The sequence below is a fragment of the Colletotrichum tamarilloi genome (genome assembly GCF_030869305.1).
Source record: "Colletotrichum tamarilloi strain Tom-12 chromosome Unknown Scaffold_85.1, whole genome shotgun sequence".
Classification (NCBI taxonomy): domain Eukaryota; kingdom Fungi; phylum Ascomycota; class Sordariomycetes; order Glomerellales; family Glomerellaceae; genus Colletotrichum; species Colletotrichum tamarilloi.
The window spans coordinates 8,229-24,547 of record NW_026849468.1 but is presented as its reverse complement, the minus strand read 5'-3'; the positions used below and the strand labels follow the sequence as shown (position 1 = coordinate 24,547).

At 49.9% G+C, this 16,319-nt stretch overlaps 6 protein-coding genes across 6 annotated transcripts; 3 read left to right on the top strand and 3 right to left on the bottom strand.

Annotated features, from left to right (window-relative positions):
- Positions 1–152: 152 nt before the first annotated feature.
- CTAM01_12926 (mixed-linked glucanase) lies at positions 153–2,656 on the top strand (the record flags this gene model as incomplete). Its single annotated transcript, XM_060528931.1, has 3 exons — positions 153–284; positions 340–608; positions 664–2,656. 3 exons carry the CDS (start codon positions 153–155, stop codon positions 2,654–2,656), a joined length of 2,394 nt encoding a protein of 797 aa, XP_060376458.1.
- Positions 2,657–3,792: 1,136 nt separating this feature from the next.
- Positions 3,793–5,282, top strand: CTAM01_12925 (uncharacterized protein; the record flags this gene model as incomplete). The annotated part of the gene is made up of 6 exons (XM_060528930.1): positions 3,793–3,868; positions 3,939–4,019; positions 4,079–4,110; positions 4,166–4,283; positions 4,333–4,529; positions 4,599–5,282. The coding sequence occupies 6 exons, from the start codon at positions 3,793–3,795 to the stop codon at positions 5,280–5,282; spliced, it is 1,188 nt and encodes a 395-aa protein (XP_060376457.1).
- A 656-nt stretch (positions 5,283–5,938) lies between these two features.
- Positions 5,939–7,249, bottom strand: CTAM01_12924 (uncharacterized protein; the record flags this gene model as incomplete). The annotated part of the gene is made up of 2 exons (XM_060528929.1): positions 5,939–6,251; positions 6,309–7,249. 2 exons carry the CDS (start codon positions 7,247–7,249, stop codon positions 5,939–5,941), a joined length of 1,254 nt encoding a protein of 417 aa, XP_060376456.1.
- An 812-nt stretch (positions 7,250–8,061) lies between these two features.
- Positions 8,062–8,841, bottom strand: CTAM01_12923 (uncharacterized protein; the record flags this gene model as incomplete). The annotated part of the gene is made up of 1 exon (XM_060528928.1): positions 8,062–8,841. The coding sequence occupies one exon, from the start codon at positions 8,839–8,841 to the stop codon at positions 8,062–8,064; it is 780 nt and encodes a 259-aa protein (XP_060376455.1).
- An 845-nt stretch (positions 8,842–9,686) lies between these two features.
- Positions 9,687–10,240, top strand: CTAM01_12922 (uncharacterized protein; the record flags this gene model as incomplete). Its single annotated transcript, XM_060528927.1, has 3 exons — positions 9,687–9,788; positions 9,852–9,918; positions 9,969–10,240. The coding sequence occupies 3 exons, from the start codon at positions 9,687–9,689 to the stop codon at positions 10,238–10,240; spliced, it is 441 nt and encodes a 146-aa protein (XP_060376454.1).
- A 166-nt stretch (positions 10,241–10,406) lies between these two features.
- CTAM01_12921 (uncharacterized protein) lies at positions 10,407–11,879 on the bottom strand (the record flags this gene model as incomplete). Its single annotated transcript, XM_060528926.1, has 1 exon — positions 10,407–11,879. One exon carries the CDS (start codon positions 11,877–11,879, stop codon positions 10,407–10,409), a length of 1,473 nt encoding a protein of 490 aa, XP_060376453.1.
- Between the last annotated feature and the right edge of the window lie 4,440 nt (positions 11,880–16,319).

The window sequence follows — 16,319 nt, the reverse complement described above, 5'->3', positions numbered from 1 at the left end:
GTTCTTCATTCTGTTCACTCACTTTACAGTTCGAAGACCCATTTCTGTCGTTTCTTAATTGTGTTTGATATTTCCAGTTTCTGTCTTTCTGCATAGTTATTACAAGTTATTCCACCTAGTTTCATATTCCTCATATCCATCCTTAGCCCACGATGGCGCCTTCGCTTCTCTCCACGCTCTCTTCCGCCCTCCTCCTCACGTCATCCGCGGCCGCTATCCAGACCTACCAACTCGCCGACAGCTACGACTCGACCAACTTTCTTGAGAAGTTTGGTTTCTTCACGGTATGTTCCAAGTCGATAAGTGATGCATTAGAACTTTGGCTGATCATCTATCTAGAGCGACCACTCCACCGGGAACTACAACGATGTTGACCCCACCGGTGGATATGTCAGCTACAAGTCGGCAGCAGATGCTCAGAGCATGGGTCTCGTAAAGACTGAGGGCGGTGACCTGTACCTCGGTGTCGACTCTACATCTACCCTCGATGCCGCTGGTATCGGCAGAAGCAGTGTAAGAATCGAGAGTACGGCCAAGTACGGTCAGGGACTTTTTGTCATCAACTTTTCCCATCTTCCTAAGCCTGTCTGCGGTGCCTGGCCTGCGGTGTAAGTTCCTTTCACATTCTTCAGCCCATCCATAATGCTGATCAGATACCACCAGCTGGACCGTTGGCAACCCCTGGCCCGCTGCCGGCGAAATCGACATCGTTGAGACCTGGAACGAGGACAATGTGAACAAGGTCGTCCTTCACACCGACGGCACGCTCGGCGAGTGCCGTATCGACGGAACGAACATGACCGGCACCATCAGCAAGCCCAACTGCGCAAACTATGCCGCAGGCCAGTCTGACAACGAAGGCTGCGCCGGTCTTGATGGCGCTGCCCCCTTTGGATCCGCCGAGGGAGGAGTTTACGCCATGCAATGGACTGACACCGCCATCCGCGTCTGGGGCTTTACTCACGCCAACGTTCCCGCCGACATCGCGAGCGCCAACCCGAACCCCGATGCCTGGGGCACGCCCAGCTTCACCACCAGCACCTGCGCCGCTGACAAGCTGTTCGAGGAGCAGAAGCTCGTGGCCAACATTGACTTCTGCGGTGTGGCCGGAAACGATGGTATCTGGACCCAGACTTGTGAGGCGAAGACTGGTATGACTTGCAAGGAGTACGTTGCCGCCAACCCGACTGCCTTTGCCGATGTTTTCTTCAAGATCAGCTCCATCAAGTACTACAACCTCAAGGATGGCAACGCCACTGCCTCAGTCATCTCCAGCTCAGTTGCCGCTTCGACTGTCGCTGCCTCTACCTCTGTCGCGCAGACCGCTGTCGTCAGCTCCGCCTTGTCCACCGCTGTGGCCTCCGAAGAGCCTGTTGCGACTTCTGCCGCCGCCGTTGAGAGCTTGACCACCCGTCTGGCGACCTCCACCGTTTATGCTACCAACATCAAGACCATCACCTCTTGTGCCGCCGAAGTTACCAACTGCCCGGCCCGCGAGACCCCTCAGGTCGTCACCGAGGTCGTTGCTGTCACTACCACCGTCTGCCCCGTCGTCGACGTCCCTACGCAGTTGACCGTCATCAAGACCGAGGTCCACACCATCACCTCCTGCGCTCCTGAGGTCACCAACTGCCCCGCCCGACAGACCACCGTCACCAGCCAGGCAGTCATCCCGACGACCGTAGCCATCCCCGTCGAGAGCTATATCCCCTCGAAGCCTGCCGGCGGCGATGCCCCCATCACCGTCAGCTCCCAGGAGCCTGTCGCCGATATCACCACGGCTATCACAACCTACGAGACCAACATCATCACAATCACCTCTTGCGCCGCAGAAGTCACAAACTGCCCGGCCAGGACTTCCACTGTCGTTACAAGCAAGGTCATTCCTACTACTATCCCTGGTGTCCCTGCCGTTCCCACCACCGCCGGCTCCGCGAAGCCTGTCGTCACCGGTCAGCCTCCCGCCGAGCAAATCACCACCTACCTCACTAACGTTGTCACCATCACCTCCTGCGCTGCCGAAGTAACCAACTGCCCCGCGAGAACCTCTACCATCATTACCAGTGCCGTTGTCCCCAAGCCTACCACTGAGGCAAGCCAGAAACCCGTCCTCACCACCGACGTCCCCACCGTCTTGACCACATACAAGACCAACCTCGTCACGATCACTTCCTGCGCCGCAGAGGTTACGAACTGCCCGGCCAGGACTTCCACCATCGTCACCAGCGAGCTCATCTCCACCACGGTCCCCAAGCCCGTCACTACCCCCGTCGTCGGTGGCACTGCCGTCTCTGAGAAGCCTGTTCGTGCCACTTCCGGTGCCTCCACCGCCCCTGGCGCCGGTGTTCCTACCGTCGGTGTTCCCGCCTCCAGCAGCACCGTCTCTACCGAGAAGCCCGTCCTCGAGACCCCCGGCGCGTCAGGCACCCCCGGCGGCCCTCCCCCCATTCCTACGACCTTGGTCGTTGCAGCGTCGGATGGATATAACGGCACTCTGACTACCGCCGTGATCCCTGTCGGAACTGGTTCTACCTCTCCCTGTGTTGGCGCCGCTTGCCCGGCAACCACCACCGGCCCCGTTCAGGCCGGCGCTGGTAAGCTTAGCTCTGGCGGCTTGCTTGCGGCTGTAGCGGCATTGGCTGTTTTGGTCATCTAATGTGCGATGCAATCTGCCGTGCCATATAGAGAAAATATTTCCTTTTCTTCTGTCGTCTTATTTGTATACTATATGGTTCTCATAGAGCGCATATACCCTTCGGTTAGCATAGGAAGCGTCAGAAACGCGCAGACCAATGTATTATTCAAACTGTTCATTTATAGTACATCGTACTGAGTCACGCGACGCCCCCTTCCACTTTGACGCGAATAGAGAGGCTGCAGATCGTAGGTAAAATTCAGCTGCTCAATCAAAGGACATGCCTTTGATGCGTGGGCTTCGAGGGTTGCATCCAATTACCTTGTGCAGATCGAAACCTCACTCACTAGGAAGCGGGCCGGACCGTAAGACCGATCGCCTTCATAAATAACCAGGGCGCATTGGGCATGGACGCCTGTGAACCTTTCGTGTAGGTGAAAGTACCTCTGCGGCTCTATTGATTCTAGCTAGAAGAATAGACCTATTAAAACCTACTTCAGCCCCTGAAATGACATGAGGTAGGTAGTCGACGCACATGGTCTGGTATAAGTATGTGAGCAAATAAGCAAGTAGTCCTTCGAATATCATCTTGGCTCTAGCCAGTCTAGCGGCATGCCAGTGCCGTGATGTCCTGGTGAGACACCCCGCCTCCTCGTCATCAAAGCGCGTCAGGGCTGCGAGTGGAACGGACCCCAAATGAACGTCGAACGACGTCAATGGGCCTTTGAATATCAAAGGGTTTCCCCCTCACCTCGGTCAAGGCAATGACAGCGCGGCGTCCTGCATCTCGATTCCAGCGGATATGCGAGCCGTTTTTTGACATTGAGGAATCCTACCATAGTTTAGCGGATACGCCATGACCAGCTATGTACGTCACGAACGTTAGGTTTCGTAATCCCTTCCCCTCACATCGTGTAACCGCATACCGGTGGTGCAATACACCAGGATTGCGCCTTCGTGTCACAGGTGGTCTAGGAGATTTTGGATGTTTGGCTTTGGTCATAAAGTCTGCTTCCGCTGTCTGATAGGAAATTTGTCGTTCTTGTTCTCTCAGAAAATCAGTGTGAAGGCTCCAAATCCCCCGTTTCCGTGGAGTTCGTGATCTTATCCACATTTACTCGCCAACTCCTCATCATCCACGCGTCGACGTCATAATCATGGCTGACCCAACTGTCATTGTCTTGCCCGGAACGGCTGATAGCTCTCATCGTACTGACCAAGGAAGATCGCAAAGTAAGTTTTGTAGGCACGGCAGCAATATATGTGGATTAGAAGACTAACAATTGTTCTCTCAACTTCTTAGTTGCATCAAAAATTCAGAATGCCTTGAACGAAGAACAATCGCCAAGATCGACGCAGGAGGGCCCATTGCGACAGGTTTTAGGTATTGGGTGAACTTCGTTCGTCAACTAAAACAAGATGCTAACAAAGCCCTTCACCCAGCCCAGCAAGACAGCTTCTACAAGTATATCAACGTACGTACTTGCTCATGTAGCGCCCGCACTGGAGCTTTGCTAACTGTAACATTAGTGGGAAGATCCTCTACGCACCCTTGGTGTATACATCGGTACCTTGAGCATTTTGTTTGGGGCACACTACTTACCCCTCACTCAATTGGCATTGAAGGCGGCGGTCACTACTCTTGGAGGTAAGACTGGACACACTTACTCATGTGAGCCAATGCTTAAGTTTCCTAGCCGTCTCTGCTGCTGAGTATGCCAGCCGGTCCTTCAGTTCCGACTCCTTATCCACACGCCTTCGACCGAGACAGTATAGAAGAGTGCCGGAGTCTACACTCAACAACACTCTGAGAGATGTTCACGACTTTATTCAATACGCAGTGGTAGAAGCTCAACGGATCATATATGGCGAAGACCTGGGAAGAACGTTTGGCGTAAGTGAACACTAGATACAAACTTAATTCGCCATGTGATATAGAATTCAGTGACTAACCTATTTCCAGGCATTCGTCGGACTTGCATCTGTGTATGCACTCATTAAAGTCCTTTCTCCGTTTTGGTCAGCTGTAGTCGGAGTGACCGCCATCTTCGTTGCTCCTCTCGCAGCCTCGCCTCAGGGACGGCAGATCGCCCACGACGCCACTGTGCAGGCTCAAAATGCGGCAAACGTGACCGCTCAGAAGGGCGCAGAGCTCGCTCGTGATGGACAAGCAAAGACGGCGGAGCTGTCCTCTAAGGCACAACAAGCTGCTTCTGATGCGAGCACGACCTTCGGCAACGCTGCTCGGAGCGGGCAACAGACGGTCTACAACGCGACCAACACAACTGCTGATAAGGCGAGAGACTTGCCGCAAGCAGGCACAAATGCACTCAACAATGCTTCTGCATCTAATACATCGACCTTGGGAGACGTCAAGCACAACGCCACCGGCTCATCGGCGACCAACAACAGCCGGACGTTTGATGAGAGAACTCGTCAGCCGCCCTCCGGATATGTCACAAGCACAGGATCGGATGGCCTCTCTCGATCGTCAATCAATGAGACAGAGATACCAAGACGTGCCCCTTTGGACCTTGAGGATCAGCTCTCTGCTGAACAGTCTGGTCTGCCTTCACTCCCTAGGTCCTTGCCAGTCAAATCTGATATTGAGGGTTTGGGAAATGGAACGGCTACGATTCTCCAATAAAGGGATGGATATGTCGGCGTTGTTGATCAATCATACTGTTTCAAAGAGGAAAGGCCTAAAGTAGCTTTGAAGCAACGACTGTAAACTAGATGCTGCACGCTTCTATATTGAATTTAACATCTTGAAACTAGTAATTCAAAAAGTTTGCACCATACTTGTTAGCTCGTAAAGGGTTGAAGTCCCCGAGGCTTGGTTCGGCCATCACCTTGGTGAGGTGAGGGGCAGGGTGAGCTCTTGATGCGCCAGAACTCCATATTGCGACTCCCTTACAGGCAGTCTTTAGAGAGCATCTTCTAGTGTAATGAAAGCTCGACCTCAGAAATGAAACAGCTTTAAGCTTGAACTATATGAGGCTTCGTGATTAAGGCGGACGCAAGACTTATCGATGGATGTTGTTGATGCCAAATAAAATGGAAATGGGATGAGTGTTACGTATGGGAAAACATAGTTATTGTATAAATTTGGGATTGAGAAGTCGCGAGCCAGTTGTTTCAACTTGGTGCACGCAATGGGAAATCATGATTGCAGCAGCTGAGCAGACGAACGTACGACAGGAATGCTTCCTAGATATTGCTTCGCCTCATACTTACCCTGTATCGACTTTCAACTTGGTGTTGACTCAAATACCTTAGCAACACACCCTTTTCGGCTGGAGCTTAACTATCTTTATCGATGCGATACAGCAAAGTTCCATGTCCGAACGAATCATACCCACCCGAGTTCGGACTGTAGTCACCACCGCCGCCTTCAATGTTGGCGGTCAGGTTGCCATTGACAAAGTCACGGAACTCCATTGACCATGAGGCATTGAGACCCTTGACTTCCGCGTAGTGGGAGTAGAGAGCTTCATAACCAGGTCGTACATCAAACCTAGCTTTTGGGGCCACGACCTCCAGCACACCTTCCCAGCTACGATAAGGCGTGTAAGGAACAGTGTGGTTGGTATTGTACTTGGCAACATACTCGGCGCTAGCTTCAATTAGCGACCTGCCAGAAAATCTGGAGTGGGACAGAAAGAGAACTCACGCGTTCAGGATCTGGCGGCCAAAGGTGTCGAAGAGATCAATTCCCTGGTTCCAACCTTGTTGCCCGATAACTCCGATGAGAGCGATGCAGAGTAAAGCATGCCCCTGGTCACGGCCAGACTCCTGGATCTGCATCAGAGTCTTTCCGCTACCCTGCTCCGTGAAGTTGGCGATTGAGAAATAGGGCAGGGCACCATTAGCCACAACCTCTGGCTGGCCCGGAATCCCGTTCTTGAAGTAGTTGACCGCGTAATTGTACATGGTTCTGTTGTCGTTGAAAATACCAATCGCCATCAACGAGGCAATGTTGCACAAGTCCCAGTTGGCGTAGTAGAAATCCGGTTTGTTGTAGTGGTGCTCGAGGAAGTCGTGGTTGTACACCGCAAAGACGCCGTTCAACATTTTGCCAAAGGCCGTCTGGTTCTGCTTGGGCCAGCCGGAGTATCCACGAAGGAGCTCGGCGGCGTTGGCAAACTGGTATCCGTAGAGCCCTGCCGCGAGATATTTGTCTTCAGTGCCGTTGATATCGACAAGGGTAGAGCTCCAGCCGTCGAGGATTTTGGCTGCGTGGTCTGCGTAGGAAGTGTTACCTCCAACCAGCCATCGAATGGTCAACTGGTACGCTGAGTGAGCATCGCGATAGGCATAGCCGTAGTTGTTGGTGGGCGCAAAGGTAGCGTTTGTGCCACGAACAAGAACCGACTGCGGCGTTGGCTTCCACGAGGTCTGAGCCAATTTTCCGGCTTCTAGATGCTGCCAGGCTCGGTACCAGGGTTGATCCTGGGCTTGAACATGGGTTTTGATTCTTGCGAAATCTTTCGCGGAGTGAAGAGAGCCTGGATGAGCGAACGACGTATCATTCAGGCCATGCAGCTTCTCGAAAGGTGAAGCTGTCACGCTCCATGACAATAAAGGCAAGAGGAAAGCGGCCTTAAGATGCATGGTGACTGTTTGAGACCGAAGAACTCTGATAGAGGTGCGATGCCAAGAATTGCCTCAAAAGTTGAAATATGAACATAACGAAGAGTCTTATGAATATCAATTTGATGATATGAAGGTCTCCCACCCAACCTTTGGGCAACATTAGGAATCTGATGGTACATCGTCAATACCACCCCAAAAGAGTGTGCATACACAGCACCGGCGCAATCTTCCCCGGCTGACGCCCGATCCATGCTTAACCCCACAAACGCGGGGTGATAAGACGCGGCGCGCTGCGTTGCGTGGCCATCCTTCATGATCGGCACGGGCGACACCGAGATCTCTCCCGGATTTCCGGGGGCGTGAGACCTGGTCGAAGTGCGCCTCGCAAACGAAGCCGAGGAAGCCTTGGCAGAGACTCATTTTAGACAAAATTGGTACCTTTATTCGAATGGCTCATTCCCCGATGCCGAAACAAATTCGCGAACAGGTTAAAAATTTCAGCCTTTGATTCCTCACATCATACTCCGTGATCAATATGTTCTTGTCGTGTACACGACAGCTTTACACTTCCACTTTGACGGGAAAATGAGCATAAAGAGCGAAGTCAATGAACAGTTGTATTCTGTATTAGGGTCTCTTCGCCCGGTGTTACATTCTCGGTATCACCCAGGGAGCTTTGGTAGTATCCACGAACTGCACACCGAAGAGGCACGTTTCCCTGAGAGGTTGAATCAGCAATCTACTTGCAGCAACGGCTTTCAATCGAATCAAGTTTAAAGATTACAATGGAGAATAACAAAGACAATCTAGAAACCAAAAGGCGCTGCGTTCTAGTCGTTGGGGCAACTAGCTACGAGTTGATCGCCAACTACGGCTTGAGAGTTCGAGACAACCACACCTCCGGCCGGGTCAGTGAGTGAGAAAGTGAAGCTGCCGCACTGCTGTGCATTGACAAATAATAGCCGAATTGGATAGTATTGGCCGGCCGTCGTAGTGAACGTGTAGGTGCCGGCGCTATTGGTAACGTAGTAGTCGACATTTTTGTTGGCATTGGCATTGGCATTGGTGAAACCAGTCTTGGCGTTATTGCCTAGCCAAAGATAGACACCATCATCGACATTACTGAAGCTGAAAGTATACGTGCCAGAAGTGGCCGGATGGAAGTATCCGATGTGTTGAACAGTCATGAACTGGGACTGCCCGCTCGTTGTGGTTCCGTAGACGGTCCGAGTCGTGGTGGCGCAGAGCTGTGCAAGACCAATGGTCGCTGTACGACCCGTGTTATCAGGATTCTGTCCAGAGAGCACGGTGTTGATGTTGAAATAAGTCATTTTCCAGTTTGCTTGACCATCAGCGCCGTTACCGTGAAAAGGGATATTTCCGGAGCTACTAGCAGTCTCTGTTGGAGCTTGCGCAAGACCATAGTAGGCCCAGAGTAGCCCAGGGGTACAGCTTGCGGTCGGACTAGTGGAGGAGGAAGACGAAGTTGAAGTAGACGTGGAAGAGGATGATGGTGTCACAAAAGTGATCACGCTAGTTGTGCCAGCCGGGTTGGTAGGAATTATTGTTGTCAGTCCCGTCTGCGTACCGGTCGATGTCATGGTGGTCATGAAGCCAGTAATAGGAGCCGAAGTTGACGAGGAACCTGTGGTGATAGACGAGCTGGTACGAGTCTAGATGAGAGCGTAAGACTTGCTAGAGATGAGACGAACAGACCCATCGTGTCTCCATTACATATTTCCTCTCATGTTATGTCTGGAAGCGGCGTTCACTACACGTGAGATTTACTTCCAAGATGGGTATTGTCTGTCCAAGAGAGGCCAATATGAGCTGCTAGGGCCAAAAAAGGCAGTGAAGACACATGTCAGCTGCCTCTTAGGATCCCATGCTTTGTGGTCGGGCATCCTTGAACTTCCGATAACTTCTCTACTAATCACTTTATGGCTATGCGTCTTGCCCAAACATGACTTCCGAATCTTCACTTTCCTCTCGAGTCAAGACAGATTCCCTGCATGTGCCCTAGCTTGGCACGCTGAGCCCGGAGAATGCCGATAACATGTTATTTCTGGCGAGCCGCAAGTCTAGGCGAAAGCATTTCACATCACTTCGTGATCCGACTGCTTACGACGGATGCGGAAAACGAGTCAAATTTTGCTTATCACTAAGTGAACCCACCGAGTGCACCTTCATTATATGATGGTTCCGGATTCTGCTTGAAGAGTAAGCTAATGAATTCCAAACCGGACATTTTCTCAGCGACTGGGCTGATGTAAGTAAAATTGTCTGGGGTGGAAGATCAATGAATAGCCAGGTACATAAGCTCAAGATCAAGCTTGCCACGTCCTCTCACAGATCTCAAAAGTCGCTTTTGCATCTTCGACATCCTTCGTTTGCCATTGAATTTACTCTGTGCACTTCCTACCAGTTTCAAGAACAACAAGTTCCTATAGCCACGATGAGAAGAGAGCTTACGTGCGCCTTTGCAGCTTTTACAGCAACGACTGTAGCCTTGGGTACGGAGGTCAGGACCTTGTCGACCAAAACGGCTGACTGCTCTGTAAGCCTTGAATACTCCTGATACTTCAACCGTCTTCATGAATCTGATAGACAACATTCCTAGTTCACGTCCTCTTACGACAAGCTTCCAACGTCAACAACAGGCCAGGTTGGAACCTCTTCTGTCAATTGTGGGCTGCTTGACATATACCTCATTATTCGCGTTCTAATCATCTAGCAGGGCAATCAAACACTATTGGAGGCACAATCTTAGCTTCCGAAACCATTGCAACAGCATCGGAGTTGACATGGGTGCCAACTTCAGGTTTAATAATTCGATCGTCAAGCCAAGGCCCTGCTTCAGAAGCTACTCAGACTGCCCGCTCCTCATCAACCACCAAAACCTTGCCTTCCGGAACTACAATCGTACAGGTTCCTACATCTGGCTCTGAGAAGTTCATGCCTGTTTCCTGGCTGTCTGGAATGTTGGCTTCCTTGGCTCTGATCATGTAGGAGTATTTCCGGGATGCATGTGAGGTTAACGTGTTCTGGAGAATGTCGGCAGACTCAGTTCAAAGATGCTGAAAATCGTCACTCCAAGTTTACCACTAAACGCGCTCAATATTCTCAGAATTTGCCAGATGCCGATGGTCTCCAAAATCAATTGAGAATTCTCCCTCTACTCTGCTGATTTTGTGAATTTCAACCCTTCGACGTGTTCATTGGCAAAGATGGGCACGAGATCGTCCACCATGTACCACCTAGGCTTCGGCATTTCTTCATGCATGATCTCCTCGCCAATCCTCAAATTCTCGAACGTGATATTCTTCACCATCCGATCTCGATCATATCCCATTATCATTGATGGATTGAAAGCCTTTGAGTCTCTCAGGTTTGCCGACATGTTCTTGATGTGAACGTTCCGAATACCCCGACCCGGAGCAGTAGTCCACGTCGCGTTTTGCATGGTACGAATGTTGATAAGCTGCCCTTTCGTGATTCTTTCAACTCTGACATCCTCGATATGGATATCATGGAAAAGATTCTCGTCAGCAGCGTTGATGGCAATACATCCCTGGTACCATACCTGATTCTCTTCGTGGTCTAAGATATCGATGTTGCTGATGCGAATGTTGCTGGTGGTTTCTGGTTTGGCAGGGTTGCCATGTGTACCCATGTTGATGGCATGAGCAATGTCCGGCAGCAACACACAATTGCGGATCGTGATGTTGTTTGAGTCACCATACCAGTTCCAGCGATGGGAGTACAGCGCGATGTTATCATCCGAGTTTCGCAAGAAACAATTTTCAATAGTGATGTCCGAAGAGCAGAAGAAGTCGACTCCGTCGCCATTCCCCGAAAATGAAAAGGATCGGTATCTGTTGATGAGAATGTTATGACATTCTCCGGCGGAAAGACTGAAGCCCTCTGCGCCAAGAGAAGTGACCCCTTCAACCTTGATGTTGCTGGCTCTGCTCATTGTGATGGCGCCGCCAAGCTCTCGATAGACGTACCCACCCTCTGGTCGAAGGATAAAGCCATGACCTTGCACAGAAGAATTGGATACGTCAATGAAATTCAGCCGACAGGTGATGAAAGCGCCACCGGCGAGATACACTATCTTGCCTGAAGGCACCATCAAGTTAATACCATCAGCGACTTTGGAATATGCCGAGCCCTGATTGATGCCCGGACCAAAGTACCAGATGTCCTCGGAGTCAGCCGTTGGCGCATCTTTGTCGATCTGGTTCGTCAAGAGATGAAGCGCTTTCCACTTGTCTCCGTTGATCTCTATCATCAAATCTCGTGGTTGATCGAGATTGAAGACAATCTTGTCGTTTTCGACTTGCGCCGTGATGCCCAAAGAGAGAGGCCGAATGACTGCCGTTTCAATGGCACTCGCGGTATATGTAATACTGATTGTTGTCGGTGCATTTAAATCAAAGGAAGCTAGGGCTACCGTGTGTTTGTTGAATGTATGTCTTGTCATGTTGGCGTTTGCAACTTCCACTGCGTACGCCGGTATCTGGCGCCATTGTTGAGGAGCATCGCCCGATGCATATGCTTTTGAAGGCCGGGCTTCAACGATGAAGTCTTGGTTGATTGGTAAACCGGAAGGAGCTTGGTAAACTTCGATCGTATTCGATGCCATCTTGTCAAACACAGAGTGCACCGTGGGTATTCGTGGATAGTGAGGAGAGGTGCCAATGAAACAGCGTGAGTCTATTGACTTGGGCAAAAGAGTAAGTGAAGTCTGTTTTATTGCACTCAGGGAACTTCGATCGCTCGAATATCATACGTTCTAGCGGAGAAACCTGCGGAGAAGGGCGTCCTTTGAAGGGTACTCGTAATAGTTCTCGAAGTCTAGGGGATGATGGAACGAGGGTTTTTGAGATAAGGTAGGTCTATTCCTCGCCTCTGAAGCCGGGCCATCTCTCGGAATAGCTCCGTAGATTGCTTCCAAGCCCTGCTGACATAATCTTGTAGAGCCAGAGTCGGCCCGCGTCTCCGTAGTGTTCTTCGAAAACGTAAAGGTCAAGTAGAAAATAAAAACGCGGTGATCGTCTCTTTTTGGTTCACATGTTAATCCACGTTTCCCGGCTTTCCCCGGCTTTTTCTCTAGCTTTTTGCACAAGGTTTATGATTTCCTTGCCTGTCCAAGGTCCTAGGTACTGGATATGCCCATAACAGAATTTCCTTCTGAGGGAACAAACTTATCGAAAATGTTGTCAAACAACACCATCGAGGTCTCCGGTTGTGATTAATGCGCTTTCGGTGGTGTATTATCATAATCTCACCTTACCAAAGCGCCAAACCTGTCAGACATCGTGGAGAAACTTTCAGAACCTTCGACATTGAAATTAATGTCCGAGACTTTAATTCCACTGCACATTGTGCTATCATCACCGGCATGCTCTCGAAATCTTTTTGGTGCCTCGCAAAACTTGATCCCACGAAGAGGGAACCGAGTAGACCGTATGCAATGTACAAAGACTTTGCTGATTTGTTCGTATGCGATGATCTTCGAAAGAGATATGTATCTAGGAATCTAGGTATCTTCGGCTCAGTCGTAACTATGGTGGTACTTGTGAGAAAGTCTTAGGCTGGCAGCGGCTCAGGGGATTAGCCAGGCAAAATCAGAATTTGCGCCGTCAAAGAACTGTTCAGAGTGTCTTGATACTTCACATGTAATCAACGTCTCTGTTTGGTTCTACTGTGATGAGTTTCGAAAGGGCTTGCGCGGCCCATGCCATTTGCTGAGGTTGTAGGTGGATTTTGCTATGACTCGATATTCTCGTGATGTGGGTGAGATTGGGACCCGTGGCAGTCATGAATGTAGACGGAAGTGGCCCGCCCATACAATTCATACAGCCTTCAGTCCTCGCTGATCATTTCACAACCATTGAAGCTTCTTAGAGCATGTTTCTAGTGAGATATCAGCGGAGATCGGGCCACTACGGAATGGAACACTCGGAACATCGGCTGTCCACATAGTAATAATTGATCTGTAAGGCGAAATCGCCCGATTTCCCTTCCTACTGTAACGAAACAAACCTGTTGTTCTACCACAATTCTTTATCAAAGCAGACGAGTCATTGTTATCCCAGGAACCAAACTCAAATTGATTGAAGGCAAAGTACGGAATTATAGCCGCCGTTTGGTACGTCTTTGACAGACCTTCTGGCCAAAGCTATAAGTTGAGTGGTGTACAATGAACCGTGGTAAGGCTTTTGCTCGAACTTCACGGCCTTCTTATTAAGTACTGATTACCTACTTATCTCAATTGCTTACGCTATCCTACTATTCAGAATGAAGGGAGGCATTTTCTTCGTGTTCATATCACTGGCTACTGCGGCTCTGGTCGCAAAAGACCCCTCAGGCTCAAAGGTTGTCCGGGGGCACCCCCATCCAGTCCGCGATGCCCCCCAAGAGTGTTGCTCGATGAGTTCGTCAGGATGTGTACGCCATTCTACACCCATGCTACTGTGTCTCAATCGCTAATAGATCGTCTTTGCAGACTTGCGTGGCGTACACTGTTGCGGTTCGTACTATGCGGGAATCAAGTCACTCTACCACTGCAAAGCTGATACCTTTACAGGAATGCGTTAAAGGATATTGTTTCTAAGGTCGCTTTCAAATCTTGATACCATGAGGCCACCCTTACTATCAGGATCCTGATTTTAAAGATATATGCTCTCGAGGAACACAGACTCGCAGGCTGGGTCCGCTAGTAAAAGAAACAGCCCAAAGGTGCAGGCTGTCTGCTCGTGCTTATACGTTTTTCCGATTATGAGTCAGTCAGCATATTAGAGAGAATAATAGCAGAACCACTTGAGCGATTCCAATGAGGATCAAACTTGACATTTGTCTCCGGCCTCATAGGAGCGAGATACCGCTTTCTGAGATATTCACGGAAGGAAGATGATTATCGGTCGATTTCACGTGAGACTCAAGTGACCTCTGTCCATTGCGCTAGCCAACATCACTCTTAGAGGCTACCGTTGACGTTAGACTAGCTAGAAGTCTATTCTTTGCCATGAATATGTCAGATGAGATGTGTCAAAGTTTACCACACATGATTCGGGCGACGATTCACCGCAAAACAAAATCGGCATTCTTTTTCACCCCCTAATGGCAATTTCAACATGCTGTGGGGGCGGGACCCAAGCCAGCCGGCGGGATGCCTTCGGCTATGCCGCTATGTAATATAAGGGCCATTACCAACATCATGCTTCTGGTCAGTTCTCAACGCATGGTCACTCAGTCAATCATGGCTTCAACTATTTTTTCAGTAAGCAGCTAATGCGAGGCTGCAAAGCCTATCACATCATCTCGGTCAGTCTAGAATCCAGTCCAGGAATCAACCGGCTATTCCATCGCTAGATGTTAGTATTTTGAATGCTGAAAGATCGAAAATCAAACGTAAGTAGCTCTCAGCGGTTGGTAACCTCCCATTCTCATCGCTTTGACAAGGTCTTCAACGACTTCGTCACGTAGCGTTCATTCCGCTGAATTCAATTCCGCCTGACAGATACGTATGTAACCTCCATTTGCGGAAGGTAGATCCATTTTAACCATGGCCAGCTTCAGTTGACATGCAGAGAGATCTCGTAGGTAATGCCCTCCGGATGTCCTCATATATATGCTCTCGGGGGGTGAGGCGTCAAGTGCAAAGGCATCTTGTGTTGAGAGTCATGGCGACCCGATTAACCCCAGAAGCCGGCGGGAGACTTTGCCAGCATCTTTAGCCCGCTATAATTGCATTGCTTTAAGATTGAACATACGTCGATCTCTATTCCTGAGTCTCTAATTGAGCCGGAAGTCAGAGCGAATGGCACTTTCGTAATGTGTCGTTGACTCCTTTGAAAAATGACGTTAAGATTCTTGCAGCCGAGCCTGCATGTCGCAAAACCTTGAGTTGGATGGCCGTTCTCCCCCCGCAAACCCACATGAAGCGCTGCAAACGTAACTAAAGTTATTCTACTGCCGACGACGGACTTGGACCTGAACTTTCAGTCCAAATTCACAGCCAACAAAGTGAGGTATCACGTAACTTAATGTTCAAACCGCTCCGCGCATATAGAACTCTCTCTACGCAACGGACCTGATCTACCGGCAACTAAAAGTGGTACAAAGCTTGCTTGGAACTCGTAGCGTGGGGAAGACTAGGTTAATAAAGACGTTCGGGAGATTCGTGAAAGCGAGCAGGGGATATGCTGAGCGAATATTTACTAACAGGGCATAACTGCAACCAATGAGCGCGACTGTGCTGAAGTAGTACTTTGAAGGCGAATAAGGTCTGTTTCCGTTTTGCGCCGGAAGATGTTCAGACTGTAAGACATCGTACAGCCGACAGCGTGTAGAAGTAATCATAGAGAACCCCTGCCTGGAGTTCTTTGATGGTCAGGTGCCTAGACTTCAAGGCAACCGACGGGATACTCAGGAATGCCCTTGGCGAATGGAGAACTTGAAACAACAATGAGTGCTAATTCAATTCAAGCGTATGCGACTCGTAACATATCATTCATTTATCTAGATGCAGACATAGGACGGACGTCGATCCTTCTCCTCGTTCAGGACAGGCCGCCAGGATATGGCTTTTGTACGGGAGAAAGAAATCAGTACCTTAGCTTGAACATATACTCGTCACTGTCAATGGCCCGCCTCCAACTGTGAGCTGAGCAAGCCTACCATCTCACGCTTTGAGTTTTGTTTCGCTTCATGGTGTAAACCAGCTGTGTGTTGGTTCTCAAGTTCTCATTGCTGCAACAGGGGATTGGCGAGACATGCACGCATAAGGAGTAAGGTCATGAGTGCCCACCGCCGTAGCAGCGATAACTAACCCACACATGTAGCTTGATTTCATTCTCGTATGTGATGGAACATGTACGCCCATCTTGCCTATATCAGAGCAATCGGATCTGGATCATTTGAGCGGAATATTTTGTATCCATTGTGTATGGAGCTATCTTTAGCGCATTCCTTTCGTCAAACACAAGTCTCGAGTTTGACGTTTCTTCCAGGCAAGAACACCACAAACGACCTAGTATCCTCTCTGGAATGAACTCAAGACCAAAAATCATAGCTCCAT